The 18,928-nt window shown below is 43.1% G+C and overlaps 1 protein-coding gene across 1 annotated transcript; it reads left to right on the forward strand.

Moving 5' to 3' along the window:
- The first annotated feature begins 682 nt into the window (after nt 1–682).
- LOC119326145 (BAG-associated GRAM protein 1-like) lies at nt 683–12,198 on the forward strand. Its single transcript, XM_037599857.1, has 16 exons — nt 683–1,116; nt 1,394–1,469; nt 1,686–1,814; nt 1,896–1,942; nt 2,142–2,265; nt 2,456–2,572; nt 3,135–3,164; nt 3,244–3,343; nt 9,835–9,941; nt 10,179–10,319; nt 10,396–10,500; nt 10,572–10,718; nt 10,844–10,897; nt 11,155–11,218; nt 11,356–11,417; nt 11,878–12,198. The coding sequence occupies exons 1-16, from the start codon at nt 740–742 to the stop codon at nt 11,995–11,997; spliced, it is 1,800 nt and encodes a 599-aa protein (XP_037455754.1). The 5' UTR covers nt 683–739; the 3' UTR covers nt 11,998–12,198.
- The last annotated feature ends 6,730 nt before the right edge of the window (nt 12,199–18,928 follow it).

The following is an 18,928-nucleotide window of genomic DNA, read 5'->3' on the forward strand; positions in this document are numbered from 1 at the left end:
CCAACGATGACGACGAGGACGCCTTGGGCAGCGCGCCTCCTCCTAATTTTTAGTTTAATTAAATGTTTTAACTAATGTAATATGGACTCGTGGACTCTCACCGGCCTTTGTGGCCGGCATTTATGTGTAATTAACGTTTCTAATTTCAAAATATTTGCGTTACCTTTTTTCGCGCGTGAATTCAAAAATAGGTCGGGCCTGGGCCTGCGTTGTGCGCAAGCGCCGACTTAAACGTGAATGCGGATATGGGTGTTCGTTGTGCAGACCCAAGCGAATAAAAAACGACAAATGACGCGTTTGTTTTAGTCGCCCGATTAAAGTTGCTCTAAATAAAATATTTCAGCAGATCGTGCTCCTATGTTATTTTCGGGTGATGACATTTTTCTTCAAAGGAGTATTGAAGAGGTGCGATTAAAAATGCCGCAGACGTTGTCATCGAGCACCCAAACTCGCGACATATGGACGCGTGGCCCCCGAATGAAACGGACCCCCTTTTCCCTCGAAAAAAAGAGTGAAACGGGCCCCCAATGTGGGCGCTTCACGTCGACGCAAGAAAACAAAAACCAGCGCCGACAAGCGTCCACGTCGCGTCAAGATTCGCGTCACCGAGCAGCACCAGCCGACAGCCGACTGGTGGGCCTCCGCCTTCCCCGCCCCCGTCGGCCGTCGCCTCCGCTCTCAGTCTCCTCCCAGTCATAACCACCATCCTCTCCTTTCCTTCCCGTCCCTCTCAGCTCTCATGGGCATCGCGTGCTCGCCCCTCTCGACCTCCGAGAAAGAGAACCCCAGCATGACGCCGCAGGCTGCGCCGGCGTCGGCGGCGCTCGGGTTCCTCGTCCCGACACGCTGGGAGATCGAGGTCACCTGCGCCGCCGCGACGGCCCTCGTCCTCCTAATCGCCGCGCTCTACGCGCTCCTCCGCCCGCGCCGCGCGCCCGCGGCCGCCGACGGCCTCCAGCTCGTCGACAAGGTAAGCAAATCAACGGCTGCCGGTGCTGCCGCGTGTCTATCTGTCCAGCTGAAGCTGCTGGCCGCCAAGGATTTGATCGCGGCCAACTTGAACGGGACTTCCGACCCGTATGCGCTCATCACCTGCGGCCAAGATAAGCGTTTCAGGTGCATTTCTCTTCTGAATATGAGCACCACACAGTCATATAACTGCATGATTGGGGGCTTGAGAAAGTCTGATGTAACTGATCCACATTACAACCTGGAAATATTTCTGTGGGGAAAACGACTGTGGCAGGAGTACAAATGTAAAAATCCTTCCAATACAAGATAATATTATTCTGCTTGATAGAATTAGGGAGGAAAGCAGCCGGTTTTGTAGTAGTAGTAGTCTACTTTTCCCCTTTATTCTAGTATCTCTGACTGTCTTATACGTGCCTTACAGCTCCATGGTTCCTGGCTCAAGAAACCCAATGTGGGGAGAGGAATTCAATTTTGTTGTTGACTGCCTTCCTGTAAAGGTTATTATTACCAGCACTTTCTCTTCTACTCCGTACCTAATTTTGAATTTCTCCTAAAACACGCAGCGTCAGTTCATAGCTGTTAGCCTGTTAATACAAGTCAGCATGACCCTCCTTAAGAACAGTCATATCAATCATAACAAGTCTTTTCCATCAGTATTATGGGTGGTACTTCATCAAAGATGCACTCGGCATTTATTCTGTGCGCTATTGTAGATAAAGGTGGAAATATATGACTGGGACATAGTATGGAAGAGCACAACACTTGGTTCTGTTACTGTTTCAGTCGAGTCCAAGGAGCGGAGTGGACCAGTTTGGCATACACTTGACGGCTCATCAGGGCGGGTAATTGGTTTCTACAAAACAACTTGGTTTCTCAGCATGATTTGTTTTTCTGTTATCTTATCAATTTTTCTGCATTGTTAGGTTTGTCTCCATATCAAGGCAATCAGAGTTAATGAGAGTTCCTCCAGGCAAATATCTCATCTACTATTAATTTGCTCTGATTTTTGTAATTATGTTGGATGTGAATTCTTTTGCATTTTTGAACAGATTTGGCATGTTGCAGTCACTTGCTTCACTATTTTACTCTGTCCTTTTGGACAACATAAGAAAACCTACAACATGTCCTTGTCAATAATTTTCTGACATATCATTTTTTGTGTTTTATAGGGCTCTAAACAACTCTGCTGAGGCTGATGCTCGTAAAAGGATGTCCTTAGACAAAGAAGGCCCTACTGTCGTTCACCAAAAGCCAGGTCATTTACAGACAATTTTTGGGCTACCTCCAGATGAGGCAAGTACCTACTGGCCACTGCTACTACTACTACATCTGTACCATAAGATAAGAAGTTTTTGCAATTCAAATTGAGCTGCAAAAACGTCTTATATTATGGTACAGAGGGAGTTCTAATTAAATAGTTTCATGCATAGGTCTATTACCAACTTGCGATAGTTATTCTTTCATTGCTTTGTTTATCATCCAGGTTGTTGAACACACTTATTCATGTGCACTTGAGAGGTCATTTCTATATCACGGTCGCATGTATGTGTCTTTATGGCACATTTGCTTCTATTCAAACATCTTCTCTAAGCAGATTAAGGTTAGCTCACATACAATATTTTCAATTGCACACTTTGATTGGTGGATTTACTTGGTTCGTTATTTTCGCTTAATTTTTTTTGCTTGTCAGAAAATATCCATTTTTAGTGTTCTGTTCATTTCATTGTGTGTCTAAACTTCAAAGAGACATTTTGATGATCACATGATATTTACACATTTTAATAAATTTTACTGAGATCTTTACTTAGATGCAGCCTGTCTGAGTACCATCTACTAATTTTGTCATTAGATCTAATTAAGTTAGATGATCAAATACTTTTGTCATGTGGTTCTTAAATGCTAATCTCCCTATTGGCTGACATGCATCAGTTGCCTCCTGAATGTGAATCACAAAAGCTACCAATCCTGGTCAATAAGAGCATTTTTTTCTCTATATATATTTTGCTGCCATGTAGATTGGGTTGGATAACTTTAGTATCCTATGTGCTGCGGAAAATTTTACATTGTTAAAGCTAGAAAGCTTGTCTTAGAAATATATCCAATTGCTTACATTGGTTTTGATACATTGTGGGACTCAAAACACGTTTTTCTTATATGTGAAGGTTGAGCTCCCTTTGAGAGATATTGATGAGGTGAGCCTTGCCTTACTCTCCTACATCATTTCCTTGTTAAAAGTGTTACTAATCACTTTTGTCCTTTTTTTACATGTAGATAACAAAAGGCCAACTTGCAGTTATTAATCCTGCAATTACGATATTTCTTCGAACGGGAGCTGGAGGACATGGAGTTCCTTCCTTAGCATGCTCTGATGGTAGGATTTAAAACTCGCAATCTTGCATAGGCATAACAACCTTTTGCATCTTGATTCTTACTCTGGCACTAAATATGGATACTGCAAACTTAAATCCCTTTCATTGATTTTATAATACTAAGTTGTCATTATGGAGATGAAACCAAGAAGAACCTCATTGGGGCATTACCCTCTTACTGACGTGCCATATCAGAACTCGGGTGTGGTATTAAATGGGCAAGGGTCGGGCCGTCACCCCCACAGTGGCGCGCCATATCTTGATATGGATACGGTGATAAGCGAGCAAGGATCAGGTCGCCGCATCCTTAGTGGTGCGTTACCTCAATGCCCGGGTGTATTGAAAAATGAGCAAGGGTCTTTGCATTTGACTTGACCAATTCGAAGGGTAAGGAAGCTAGCCAAGCCAAGTAGGATCCGCTACCTTAGTTGGAAGGTAGGGTCCTTGACGGGTAAGTTACGGGAGTTAGTTGATGCAGCTGTGAGGAGACGTGTTGATATCCTATGCGTCCAAGAGACCAAATGGAAGGGACAGAAGGTGAACGAGGTGCAGGACACCGGCTTCAAGCTGTGGTACACGGGGACAACTACAAACATAAATGGAGTAGGCATCTTGATCAACAAGAGCCTCACTAATGGAGTGGTAGACGTCAAGAGGTAAGGGGACCGGATTATCCTAGTCAAGCTGGTCGTTGGGCACTTAGTTCTCAATGTTATTAGCATGTATGCGCACAAGTAGGCCACAATGAGAGCATCAAAAGGGAGTTCTGGGAAGGACTGGAGGACTTTGTTAAGAGTGTACCTATTGGCGAGAAGCTCTTCATAGGAGGAGACCTCAATGGCCACATGGGTACATCTGACACAGATTTTGAAGGGGTGGATGGGGCCTTTGGATATGGCATCATGAATCAAGAAGGAGAGGATGTCTTAAGCTTCATTGTAGCCTCTTGAGAGAGAATCCCATCTAGTGACTTTCAGTAGTGGTCAACACTATAGCCAGATTGGTTGTGTCCTCTCTAGAAGAGAAGACATGCGTGCTTGCTTAGATTTTAAGGTGATACCTGAGAGAGTGTTGTCCCTCAACATAAGCTTGTGGTGGCTGACTTTCGCTTCCAGATTCGTGTCCAGCGGGATAAGCGCGCCGAAGTCACTAGAACAAAGTGGCGGAAGCTCAAGGGGAAGGCATCTCAGGCTTTCAAGGAGAGGGTTGTTAAGGAGGGCGCTTGGGAGGATGGAGACAATGCAAACAATATGTGGATGAATATGGTGACCTACATTCGGAAGGTGGCTTCAAAGGAGTTTGGGGTGACCAAGGGAAGTAGAGGCGAAGCTAAAGATACGTGGTGGTGGAATGATGATGTCCGGAAGACTATTAAGGAGAAGAAGGATTGTTTCAGACGCCTGCATCTGGATAGGAGTGCAGACAACATAGAGAAGTACAAGGTGACAAAGAAGACCTCAAAGCGAGTTGTGAGTGAACCAAGGGGTCGAGCATGTGAGGACCTCTACCAAGGTTTAAACTAAAAGGATGGTGAAAGGGACATTTATAAGATGGCTAAGATCCAAGAGTGGAAGACGAGGGATGCCAACCATGTCAAATGCATCAAGGACGGGGCATATCTGCTTCTGGTGAAGGACGAGGAAATCAAGCATAGATGGCGAGATAACTTTGACAAAATGCTCAATGGAGAGAATGAGAGCTCTACCGTTGGGTTGGACGACTCCTTTGATGATACCAATAGACATTTTTGTGCGGCGAATCCAGAGTCTGAGGTTAGGAGGCTTTAAAAAAGATGAAAGGAGGCAAGGCAATGGCCCCTTATTGTATCCCCATTGAGGTGTGGAGAGGCCTTGGAGACATAGTGATAGTATGGCTAACTTAGCTTATCAACCACAATTTTCGGTCAAACAAGATGCCCGAAGAATGGATGCGATGTATATTAGTACCAATCTTCAAGAACAAGGGGGATGTTCAATGTTACTAATTACCGCTGAATTAAGTTGATAGAGCTATGAGAGAGTCACTGAGAACTGCTTAAGAAGAATGACAAACGTGGCCAAAAATCAGTTTGGCTTCATGACTGGTAGGTCGACCATGGAAGCCCTTTTGTTGGTACGACAACTCATGAAGAGATACAGGGAACAAAAGAAGGAACTGCATATGGTGTTCATTGACTTGGAGAAGGCCTGCGATAATATACCGTGGAATCTCATGTGGTGGGCCTTGGAGAAACACAAAGTCCCAAAAAAGTACATTACCCTCGTGAAAGACATGTAAGATAATGTTGTGACAAGTTCCGAACAAGTGATGGCGACACCAATGACTTTCCAATTAAAATAGGATTGCATCAAGGGTCAGCTTTGAGCCCTTATCTCTCTGTTTTGGTGATGGATGAGGTCACAGGGGATATATAAGGAGATATACCATGGTGTATGGTCTTTGTGGATTATGTGGTGCTAGTCCATGGTAGACCCGTGGGGGTTAATACAAAGTAAGAGTTGTGGAGGCAGACTCTGGAATCAAAAGGTTTTAGGCTTAGTAGAACTAAAACTGAGCATATGAGATGCAGTTTTAGTACTACTAGGCAGGAGGAAGAGGAGGTTAGCCTTGATGGGCAGAAAGTACCTCAGAAGGGCACCTTCCGATATTTGGGGTCAATGCTGCAAGGATGGTGATATAAATGAAGATATGAGTCATGAAATCAAAGCCGGGTGGATGAAGTTGCACCAATTCTGGCGTCCTATGACAAGAGAGTGCCACAAAAGCTAAAAGTCATGTTCTATAGGATGACGATTCGACTTGCGATGTTGTATGGTGCAGGATATTTACCAACTAAGAGGCGACATGTCCAACCGTTAGGTGGAGCAGAAATGTGCAAGTTGAGACGGATATGTGGCCACACAAGAAAGGATTGGATCCTAAATGATGATATATGTGAGAGAGTTGGGTAGCACCGATTGAAGAGAAGCTTGTCCAAGACTGTCTAAGATGGGTAGGGCATATAAAACGCATGTCTCTAGATGCGTCATTGCATGGTGGATGGATAAAGCGTGCTGATAATGTCAAGAGAGGTCGGGGTAGACCAATCTTGACATTGGAGGAGTCCGTTAAAGAGATCTGAAGGACTAGGATGTTAGAATAAATCCGAGGCATACCGTCGATCATCCGAGGACCAAGCAATGACACGAGGCATGACACCAAGATTTGTTAACGAGGTTCACCGATATGGCTACATCCCCGGGGCCTGACTATGGACGCTCCTCCCCATGACACCGCTACAATACCGCATCCGGTCGCCCTGAACGCCGGCACATGCCGCCGGCTTCCCCTGTGTTCCTGTGCTATTATGTTGGCATAAGTTATATCGTGTCTCTACTCCCAGTATATATGAGAGGCCTAGGATACAAGTGTCCTACTTGGACACGACTCCATATCCTATCTAAACACAATACTACTCAGAGTCCAACTGTAACCTACCTTGTACACTATATTCGACACAACTCCAACAAACTCCACTTTGGCGAATATTCTCCACCATCCTGGATTCGTCCATGTGTCAAACTTCTATGTACATTGGACTTGAGCTTATCCCATGAGCATGACTTCTACTCCAAAGACTCCATATGACTCTACCTGCGACTTGTAGTCCCTCCTTTTCTTGACCACATTCAACACTCGAGAAAAATTAAGTTCCTTGTTACTCTAGTTTGTGCTCCCAACTTTCAGAGTATCCATCCAACGCTAGCACACACTGATCACTGACCTGCGTGAAAGTAAACAACTCACATATTAGGTGTCACACATAAGAGTTACCTGAACTCAACATCATCGCTCCTTTCTTGACCGTCTGTCTAAAACTTGAAGGAATTTCACCGTTGCTTGTAGTCATCCCGAGTCAAATTCACAGTTGTCTCACCACATGTATGACCACCAGAGCCCTGGCCCGTCTCCATGTCCCGTGTGTACCGCATGCCTCGCGGCTATTACCGCGTCGAGCCTCCGCTGTCCCGGTCGAGTCTCAAGGGTCGCGAACCCACAACACTCAACACCCACTACAAAGTAGCACCGATCATCACCGACCGATGACGAGTTTGACGCTTCCATCAGACCATTGGGCTCCAGTCCAAACCACACGCCACTCGCTTTTCCTCCTTGCTGAATAGGCTTCGATTCCCTGGATCCTTACACCATAGCCCCTCAATCCAGCTCCACCTTCAACATGACTCCATGGTAGATGATCAGTCCACCCTCGCGCCCCGTCAACTTCAAGCTCTCATGTGCGCACCGTCTTGAATCAACCCCGTGCCATAGTCTTGTCGAAGCCACACAAGCACTCAGGCCTGTGTCGCGTGTTTCCACGCCCAGAAGTCCGTCACCATCAGCATCACACACCTATGTCATCGTCGCCGATTCCACCACCGACTTCTGTACCAACCGACTTGCGCCGATCCGTTAGATTGCCTAGTCCGACCCAGCCGAACTCGTTCGACTTTATGACACGCTCGAGGCTCCCAAATCGTCTTCCGCGAATTCTAATCCATCGCATGATAAGTCCATCTTACCTGACATGACTTTCCGCAACACCTTCAAGCTAGCATCCCTATTGTGCCAATAAATATTTCATCATTGTCGGCCATAATCCAAGGTTTCCAGTCCCATCGAGCTTCTCTACCTCAAACCTGGTACCGTTGGCGCCATAGTTCTTTGAAAAATTAACCAAGCTCTCCTCACGTAATGCCCAGGTACACCCAAGATGTACTCATAGCAAATTCCAATCAAGAATTACTCTTTGGCCTTCACGTGGTAGTAGCCCCCTTAGCACCAATTCCAATGCTGCTGTTGCTTTGCCCTGCCTCCTGCTATTCCAATGGATGCGTATCGCTGGCTGAATTTTCCTATTCGCTCAAAACGATCTGCTGCCTTGCCTCGCACACAAGAGGCCGCTGCACACAAGATACTGCTTTTCCTTACGTTTCCAGCGCCACGCAATCTCATACGTACCACAGACCACGTTTAGTGCCCCACCTGACGTCCACCACACGCCGAAAACCAACCCAGCCGTGACTGGCCCGAATAGCCATCACGCGAGCCTGGCGCTACGCGTTACGCCGCAGCCGCCGCACCGTCCGTGTAATGCGTCTCCGATTGCTATTACGCAGATTCCGAATAGATCTCGTTGCCACCGTTCCGATCCCCTGAGAGCTACGCCGGTACACGTGCTGCTCCCTTCTTCGATTTAGGGGGTGTTCGGAATCTCTCCCGTCTGCTAACTCCGCTCCGTGCGAGGAGCACGGTCTGAGCCGCTCCCAGCAATTGTGCTGGCGCTCCGTCCGCTCCGGGAGCTGCTGTGGCGGAGCGGAGAATATCCGAACAGGGCTTTAACTCCACAGCTTGCTTTCAATCAGTTTCAACTCCACAACTACGATCTCTTCATTGCGCTTTCTCTAGATCAACACGATTAGCACCTCCGAACAACCTAGCTCATAATACTACTTGTTACCAAATCCGAGGCATACCGTTAATCATCCGAGGACCAAGCAATCACACGAGGCACGACACCAAGATTTGTTAACGAGGTTCACCGATATGGCTACATCCCCGGGGCCTGACTATGGGCGCTCCTTCCCATGACACCGCTACAATACCGCAGCCGGTCACCCTGGACGCGGGCACATGCAGCCGGCTTCCCCTGTGTTCCTGTGCTATTATGTTGGCATAGGTTACATCGTGTGTCTACCCCAGTATATATGAGAGGTCTAGGATACAAGTGTCCTACTTGGACACGACTCCATATCCTATCTAAACACAATACTACTCAGAGTCCAACTGTAACCTACCTTGTACACTGTACTCGACACAACTCCAACATGAAATATCACCAAATAACTAGCCATGGATAGGGGTGCATGAAAGTTAGCCATCCATGTGCCAGAACCATAACTTGGTTTCGAGATCTTAGGGTTTCAGCTCTAGCCTGCCCCAACTTGTTTGAGACTGAAAGGCTTTCTAATTCCATGACGCTTTTGCGAAAGTTGTTGTTGTCTCGCTCTATTGTCTGACACTATAAATCATGACGTTTTCTAGTTCCATTTTTGGCCATCCAGCTAAACTTGGTACATGCATAATGTGGTCTTCTCTATTTTTCGGTTTGACTATGTGGTTTTCTGCTCCCATTCAACATGTTTGGTATTACTACTTATTAGTCGATGACTTGGTGTAGATTTCTGTTACGTGAGTGTAGATTGCATTCCACCATGACTTGAGATGCATGTTTATTTGATGTGAAATTGGTTGCAAGCTTAAGAAGTGCGGAGGAAGCTAGTAATCATGCATTCATGCTAGAAAACAGACTAAAAGGGCACTGTTGACCAAAATTTATACTACAATATTCACACATTTCTAGAGGCTGGCAAAAGGACTGATTAGGGTAATCTAGATAAGATGGGAGGTTTCATCAATTACTTTATCTCACCTTTTTATATTATTTTTGCAGGAAGAGTTAGATATATATTTGCATCGTTTTGGAACAGAAACCACACAGTTAGAGCATTGGAACAAGCTGTGAAGAACTTCCATACCATGATAGAGGCTGAGAAACAGGTAGTGACATCTCGAGCAGCCTTTTCCATACATATATTTTAATTAAGAATTTTAATATACAATGCACGCTGCTGTTGCATATCTGCAGTCTTACTGTTAGTGCACTAGTTTTGAAGCAAAGCTTTCTGCATGTTTTGCTGTGTTATGATCGGCATTGATTTACATGATTGCGATCTCCATAATTTGCTTATCAAAATCTATAATGGCTTTTTAATATATTTGGACTTTGGATTACAGGAACATGCTCGATCTGCATTACATGCACTCAGTGGCTCAAGAAACAATAGCATGGAGATAGATGTTCCAGAAGAATGTGCTGATTTAACAGGGCTACCACAACCGTTTGTCAAAGAAGAAGTTCTAGTCTCTGTGTTTGATGTAATGATAACTAACTATATCTTCCATGATTTTGCAATCGATAATACAACTGATCTTCCATCTCATCTCATCTCAGGGAACATTTCCGTGTACTGCAGACCAGTTTTTCAATAATCTTATAAGTGATGACTCAACTTACACAGCAGAATATCGGACAGCTCGTCAGGATAAAGATATCAACGTAAGTATCCAGCACAGTGCCAGCTCTTTCAGTCATGAATTATGGCTGACTAGAAATATTTCTGTATGCAGCTGGGCCAGTGGCACCTTGCGGACGAGTATGATGGTCAGGTGAGAGAACTTAACTGTAAATCCATGTGCCACAGTCCGATGTGCCCTCCATATTCAGCAATAACAGAGTGGCAGCATACGGTTCTTTCAGCTAACAAAACCGATCTGGTATGTTTTTGCAAAACTGAACATCCCATTATGACGGCTAACATTTCTTGCGTCATGGTATTACATTATGTTATATACTACTACAGATCATAAATAAATTTGGTGTCTCATTTTCTATCTGTTAGGTATTCGAGACTGTACAGCAAGTACATGATGTTCCATTTGGTTCCTATTTTGAGGTACTTCTAGCTGAGTTAGTTTCTGTGGAAGATACATTTACATATCCATTTTTATTGCAATCAACTGAGCAAGCTAATGCTGTCCCAATTTCGAGCAAGCTACTTCCTTCTAATATTTTCAGTGTCTCTTGCCATTCTGATTCCAAAATTCTTTTATTTTATAGTGCTACAAATACTTATTTTTAGGTTACACTGTTAGAAATACAACTGTTCAACTATGATTTGGTAATATAGTTAACTGATGTTCCACTTTTCAGATACACTGTAGATGGTCTGTGAAAACCATCGATTCTAGTTCGTGCAGTGTTGGCATTAGTGCTGGTTGGTGTTTTCTTCTGATCTCCATGTGTAGCTTGTGTTCTCTTATTTCCTTTTATCTTATGATGTATGTTCTCACTGCAAAACTGCAAATGGAAATTTGTAATTTGATGGATGCGGTGGGCACTCTGTCCTTTCAGGTGCACATTTCAAGAAATGGTGCATAATGCAGTCTAAAATAAAGAGCGGCGCTGTGGACGAGGTACGAATTTGTCCACTGTTGACCTCTGTTTGATGATGATCTGCTTATGTGTATTTAATCCAACTTGTCCACCAACTTAGTAATATGGTAGTGAAATTTTACGATCAATAGTGAAATTACCCGCAACCAATTTCACACATTTAAGCGATCAAAATAATCAATGCACTAACTCCCGGTTCCAAATACGCTGCAATGTGGACATGATCAGATTGATTTGGGTATTAGAAATACAGTTTACATTGACTGTTTGGATGCTATAGGCTTACAGTTTACATTGACTGGCAGGTTATGTTGCTTTTGCTTGCTTTCTACTTGTAGCACCATGGGTTCCGATGCACAAGTCTTGCGTGTCGAGATGCAAATACAAATACCTGAATATTCTTGGTCTTTAGTCTCTGCATGTCCTAATTAATCCATTTAACTTTCAAGGTTGTGGTAATTATGTTTTGAAATCTTGCAGTTAAAGAAGGAAGTTGGAGAAATGTTAGGGTTTGCGGAGTCGTATATGCTAAGAGTTAGCTTCCCTACCCAAGAAGACAACACGGCGCCAGACGCAGATGATATACATGGTGATCAGTAGCATCATCTGTTCTAATGACAGCCACCGTCCCGTGATGGTGGTTTGTGATGATACCCGGTGAACCTGTAACTGTAGCTAGTCCAAATTTGATATGATTAGCTGCCTTGAAGAAATTTTTTTTAGGAAGTCCTATATTGTACTCCCTCTGTTTTTATTTAGTTCACATATTAGCTTTGGTCAAAGTCAAGCTTTGTCAACTTTGACAAAGTTGACAAACAAAAATATTAACATATACAATAACAAATCAATACCATTAGATTCATTATTGAATGTACTTTCACATCATATAGATTTGTTAAGGCGAATGTTTGTATTTTTTTTCTATAAATAAACTTGGTCAAACTTTATGAAGTTTGACTTCAATAAAACCTAATATGCAAAGTAAATAAAAACAGAGGAAGTATAAACTTTTGGCTTACGTATATATATATCTACTTTTTAAAAGGGAGGATAATCCCCGCCTCTGCATCATTGTGATGCACACATCCATGTTTATTAAACGACGAGTATCAAGATTTAGTACAAAAACATGTGCAATAAAAAGAAAGAAGCCACAACCGATAGAAATAGGAATATATGCCTACACACATGCCTAGTATTGAACCACTATTCAAATCGGGTGAGGTAACCCGTGTGATCGTTGCACCCACTATCCGTAAGCTCATGTACCTTCGAAAGTTGTAGTAAGGATCCCATATGGATCCATGTTGTAGCCTTAAAAATGACTTGCAAAACGTTTTGTATTTCCAGTCTGTTAAAAACCATAGTCGTTCCGGCAATTCCATAAAGTCTAAAGCAAAGCACAAACTCGGCCTGGATATGTGGCTTTACTCCCAACCAGTTTACAAACAAATTTGATATACTGGTAGGTGGAGGCAGGTTAAAAGTCACACGAATCATACGCCATAGCAATGTGGCAAACAGACAGGAAATGACGATGAATTGTTTCATCTTGATCACAAAAACTACATCGTCTACTCCCTTGCCACCTTCGGTTTGCCAAGTTATCCTTGAGAGTAGCCCCTCTGCACAAACCATGTAAATTTTTTAATCTTATGAGTGGCACTTTTGTTTTCCATATATGTTTCGAACGAGATACATGCCATGTGTTAATAAGGTCTGGGTACATAGGTGTAACTGAGAAAACTCTAGACGATGCCTACCGCCAATGAAAAGAATTTGGCTCATCAGTTAAGTTAACCGTCATCAACCTACGTACAAGATGTAGCCAAGCTTTTCATTTATCTCCGATCATAGCTCGCCTCAGCTAGATATTCAAGGGAACAATCCCTAATATTGAGTCGATGAACACCTCTTTTTGTTGCATAATATTATAGAAACGGGTACTGTAAGGCCATGTGCGCATCCCCTATCCAAGTATCCTCCAAAAAACGCGTGGTATGATCATCTCCCACCAAGGCACCTCTATTAGTGTTGGGGAATGCAGTATTTAAAAAATTTCCTACGATCACGCAAAATCTATCTATGTGATGCATAGCAACGAGAGGGGAGAGTATGTCCACGTACCCTTGTAGACCGAAAGCGGAAGCGTTTAGTAACGCGGTTGATGTAGTCGAACTTTTTTCTCGACCCGACCGATCAAGCACCGAACGTACGGCACCTCCGCGTTCAGCACACATTTAGCTCGATGACGTCTCTCGTACTCTTGATCCAGCTGAGGCCAAGGGTGAGTTCCATCAGCACGATGGCATGGCGACGGTGATGATGATGCTACCGGCACAGGGCTTCGCCTAAGCTTCGCAACGGTATGATCGAGGTGTGTAGCTGTGGGGGAGGGGGGGGCACCGCACACGGCTAAAAGAATAACTTGTGTGTCCTTGGGGTGCTCCCCTCTCCCGTATATAAAGGAGGGAGGGAGGAGGCGGCCGGCCTAGGGGCGCGCCAAGCATAGGGAGTCCTACTAGGACTCCCAAGTCCTAGTAGGATTCCCTTTCCTATTCGGAGTAGGAGAGAAGGAAAGAGAGGGAGAGGCGGAAGGAAAGGGGGCTGCGCCCCCACCCCTTGTCCAATTCGGTTTGGGCAGGGGGGAGGCACGCCCCACCTCTTGGCCCTTCTCCCCTCCCTCCACTAAAGCCCAATAAGGCCCATTACATCTGCCGGGGAATTCCCGTAACTCCCTGATACTCCGAAAAATACCCGAATCACTCGGAACCTTTCCGATGCCCGAATATAACCTTCCAATATATCAATCTTTATGTCTCGACCATTTTGAGACTCCTCGTCAGGTCGTCAAATACCCGAATCACTCGGACTCCGAATAAACTTCGGTCATCAAAACACATAACTCATAATGCAAATCGTCATCGAACATTAAGCGTGCGGACCCTATGGGGTTCGAGAACTATGTAGACATGATCGAGATACATCTTCGATCAATAACCAATAGCGGAACCTGGATGCTCATATTGTCTCCTACATATTCTACGAAGATCTTTATCGGTCAAACCGCATAACAACATACGTTGTTCCCTTTGTCATCAGTATGTTACTTGCCCGAGATTCGATCGTCGGTATCATCATACCTAGTTCAATCTTGTTACCGGCAAGTCTCTTTACTCGTTCTGTAATGCTTCATCCCGCAACTAACTCGTTAGTCACATTTCTTGCAAGGCTTATCGTGATGAGCACTACCGAGAGGGTCCAGAGATACATCTCTGAAACACGGAGTGACAAATCCTAATCTTGATCTATGCCAACCCAACAAACACCTTCAGAGACACCTGTAGAGCATTTTTATAATCACCCTTTTACGTTGTGACGTTTGATAGCACACACGGTGTTCCTCTGGTATTCAGGAGTTGCATAATCTCATAGTCTGAGGAATATGTATAAGTCATGAAGAAAGCAATAGCAATGAAACAGTAACGATCATAATGCTAAGCTAACGGATGAGTCATGTCCATCACATCATTCTCCTATCAATGTGATCCCGTTTATCAAATGACAACACATGTCTATGGTTAGGAAACATAACCATCTTTGGTTAACGAGCTAGTCTAGTAGAGGCATACTAGGGACACTATGTTTTGTCTATGTATTCACACATGTACTAAGTTTCCGGCTAATACAATTCTAGCATGAATAATAAACATTTATGATATAAGGAAATAAATAATAACTTTATTATTGCCTCTAGGGCATATTTCCTCCAGTCTCCCACTTGCACTAGAGTCAATAATCTAGTTCACATCTCCATGTGATTTAACACCAATAGTTCACATCTGTATGTGATTAACACCCATAGTTCACATCGATATGTGACCAACAACCAAAGGGTTTACTAGAGTCAATAATCTAGTTCACATCGCTATGTGATTAACACCCAAATTGTACTAAGGTGTCATCATGTTTTGCTCGTGAGAGAAGTTTAGTCAACAGGTCTATCACATTCATAGCCGTATGTATTTTCCAAATATTTCTATGTCTACAATGCTCTGCATAGAGCTACTTTAGTTAATTGCTCCCGTTTTCAATATGTATCCAGATTGAGACTTAGAGTCATCTAGATCGGTGTAAAAGCTTGCATCGACGTAACTCTTTACGATAAACTCTTTATCACCCCCATAACTGAGAAACATTTCCTTAGTCCTCACTAAGGATAATTTTGACCGCTGTCCATTGATCTACTCCTAGATCACTATTGTACCCCTTTGCCAAAACCATGGCAAGGTACACAATAGTTCTGGTACACAGTATAGCATACTTTATAGAACCTATGACTGAGGCATAGGGAATAACTTTCATTCTTTTTCTATATTCCGCCGTGGTCAGGCTTTGAGTCTTACTCAACTTTACACCTTGTAATACATGCAAGAACTCCTTCTTTGACTGATCCATTTTGAACTCTTTCAAAATCTTGTCAAGGTATGTACTCATTGAAAAATCTTATCGAGTATCTTATCTATCTCTATAGATCTTAATGCTCAATATGTAAGCAGCTTCACCGAGGTCTTTCTTTAAAAATCTCCTTTCAAACTTTCCTTTATGATTTCCAGAAAAGTCTACATCATTTCCGATCAACAATATGTCATTCATATATATTTATCAAAAAGGCTGTAGTACTCCCACTCACTTTCTTGTAAATACAGACTTCATTGTAAGTCTGTATAAAACCATATGCTTTGATCAACTCATCAAAGCATATACTCCAACTCCGAGATGCTTGCACTAGTCCATTCATGGATCGCTGGAGCTCAGATACTTTGTTAGTGCCTTTAGGATTAACAAAACCTTCTGGTTGTATCATATACAACACTTTAATAAATCCATTAAGTAATGCAATTTTTGACATCCATTTGCCAGATTTCATAAAATATGGCAATTGCTAACATGATTTGGACATACTTAAGCATCGCTATGGGAGAAAAAGTCTCATCGTAGTCAACTCCTTGAACTTGTCGAAAACCTTTTGCAACAAGTTGAGCTTTGTAGATAGTAACACTACTATCAGCGTATGTCTTCCTCTTGAAGATCCATTTATTTTTAATGGCTTGCCGATCATCGGGCAAGTCCATCAAAGTCCACACTTTGTCCTCACAGAGGATCCCATCTCAGATTTCATGGCCTCAAGCCATTTCGCGGAATCTGGGCTCATCATCGCTTCCTCATAGTTCGTAGGTTCATCATGGTCTCGTAACATGACTTACAGAATAGGATTACCGTACCACTCTGGTGCGGATTGTACTCTGGTTGACCTATGAGGTTCGGTAGTAACTTGATCTGAAGTTTCATGATCATCATCATTAGCTTCCTCACTAATTAGTGTAGGAATCACTAGAACTGATTCTGTGATGAACTACTTTCCAATTCAGTAGAAGGTACAATTACCTCATCAAGTTCTACTTTCCTCCCACTCACTTCTTTCGAAAGAAACTCCTTCTAAACTCCTTCTATAGAAATGATCCATTCTTAGCAACAAATATCTTGCCTTTGGATCTGTGATAGAAGGTTTACCCAACAGTTTCCTTTGGGTATTCTATGAAGACGCATTTCTCCGATTTGGGTTCAAGCTTATCAGGTTGAAATTTTTTCACATAAGCATTGCAGCCCCAAACTTTAAGAAACGACAACTTTGGTTTCTTGCCAAACCACAGTTCATATGGCATCGTCTCAACGGATTTTGACGGTGCCCTATTTAAAGTGAATGCAGCTGTCTCTAATGCATAACCCCAAAATGATAGTGGTAAATCGGTAAGAGACATCATAGATCGCACCATATCCAATAAAATGCGGTCACGACGTTCGGACACACCATTATGCTGTGGTGTTCCAGGTGGCATGAGCTGTGAAACTATTCCACATTGTTTTAAATGAAGGCCAAACTCGTAACTCAAATATTCTCCTCCACGATCAGATCATAGAAACTTTATTTTCTTGTTACGATGATTCTCCACTTCACTCTGAAATTCTTTGAACTTTTCAAATGTTTCAGACTTGTGTTTCATTAAGTAGATATAACCATACCTGCTCAAATCATCTATGAAGGTAAGAAAATAACGATACCTGCCACGAGCCTCAATACTCACTGGACCGCATGCATCAGTTTGTATTATTTCAAATAAGTCAGTAGCCAGTTCCATTGTTCCACAGAATGGAGTTTTAGTCATCTTGCCCATAAGGCATGGTTCGCAAGTATCAAATGATTCATAATCAAGTGATTCCAAAAGTCCATCTTTATGGAGTTTCTTCATGCGCTTTACACTGATATGACCCAAACGGCAGTGCCATAGATATGTTGCACTATCATTATCAACTTCGCATCTTTTGGCATCAATATTATGAATATGTGTATTACCACGATCGAGATTCAATAAACCATCAACATTGGGTGTATGACCATAGAAGGTTTTATTCATGTAAACAAAATAACAATTATTCTTTGTCTTAAATGAATAACCGTATTGCAATTAACATGATCTAATCTTATTCATGATCAACGCAAACACCAAATAACATTTATTTAGGTTCAGCACTAATCCCGAAAGTATAGAGAGTGTGCGATGATGATCATATAAATCTTGGAACCACTTCCAACACACATCATCACTTCATCCTCAACTAGTCTCTTTTTATTCTGCAACTCCTGTTTCGAGTTACTAATCATAGCAACCGAACAAGTATCAAATACCCAGAGGTTACTATGAGCACTAGTAAGGTATACATCAATAACATGTATATCAAATATACCTTTTTTCACTTTGCCATCCTTCTTATCCGCCAAATATTTGGGGCAGTTCCACTTCCAGTGACCATTTCCTTTGCAATAGAAGCACTCAATTTCACGCTTAGGTCCAGCTTTGGGCTTCTTCACGGGAGTGGCACTAGTAGAAAAAGGACCTAATATGTGAAACATTAGTACCGGTTGGCATATGAGCCGGCACTAATGCTCCCATTAGTGCCGGTTCAAATGACTTGGCGGGAGGTGACCTTTAGTACCGGTTCTTTGGGAATCTTTAGTACCGGTTCGTGCCACGAACCGGTACTAAAGATGCTGGTGCCCGGCCAGCACCTTTAGTACCGGTTCGTGGCATGAACCGGTACTAAATAGGTTGTGGCAGGCGCTATTTTTAGTCCCACCTCGCTCCCCTAACAAGAATTTGACCACCTTAAGTATGTTACTTCTCAAACCATCCCAAGCATTTGGTCTTCATTAAACTCTATGTGTAGGATCTGTGGTTGCAATAGAAGTCTTCGCCGGTTCTTAAATCGGTGGTAGATTCCTATTGACGATTTAGATTCTATACAAAAAGATCGTTGATGATCAATGTATTTTTTATATGTACTTCTGTGTAGCAGTAGCGCGCGTTTTGGCTGAAAGGCGGTACTGATCAATGTATTTTTTCTGCGTTCAGATGCACAATTTAAAGAAGCAGAAGAAGAGGAGGAGGAGGAGGAGGAGGAGGAGGAGGAG

This window comes from Triticum dicoccoides, chromosome 6B (genome assembly GCF_002162155.2).
Source record: "Triticum dicoccoides isolate Atlit2015 ecotype Zavitan chromosome 6B, WEW_v2.0, whole genome shotgun sequence".
In the NCBI taxonomy this organism is placed as follows: domain Eukaryota; kingdom Viridiplantae; phylum Streptophyta; class Magnoliopsida; order Poales; family Poaceae; genus Triticum; species Triticum dicoccoides.

Bases quoted from the DNA above. Each gene is read 5' to 3' on its own strand.
- LOC119326145 (XM_037599857.1), top strand. From the start codon at position 740: ATGGGCATCGCGTGCTCGCCCCTCTCGACCTCCGAGAAAGAGAACCCC. The intron at 1,470-1,685 runs GTTATTATTACC...GCGCTATTGTAG, and splicing joins TTGACTGCCTTCCTGTAAAG to ATAAAGGTGGAAATATATGA. The intron at 11,418-11,877 runs GTACGAATTTGT...GAAATCTTGCAG, and splicing joins AGAGCGGCGCTGTGGACGAG to TTAAAGAAGGAAGTTGGAGA.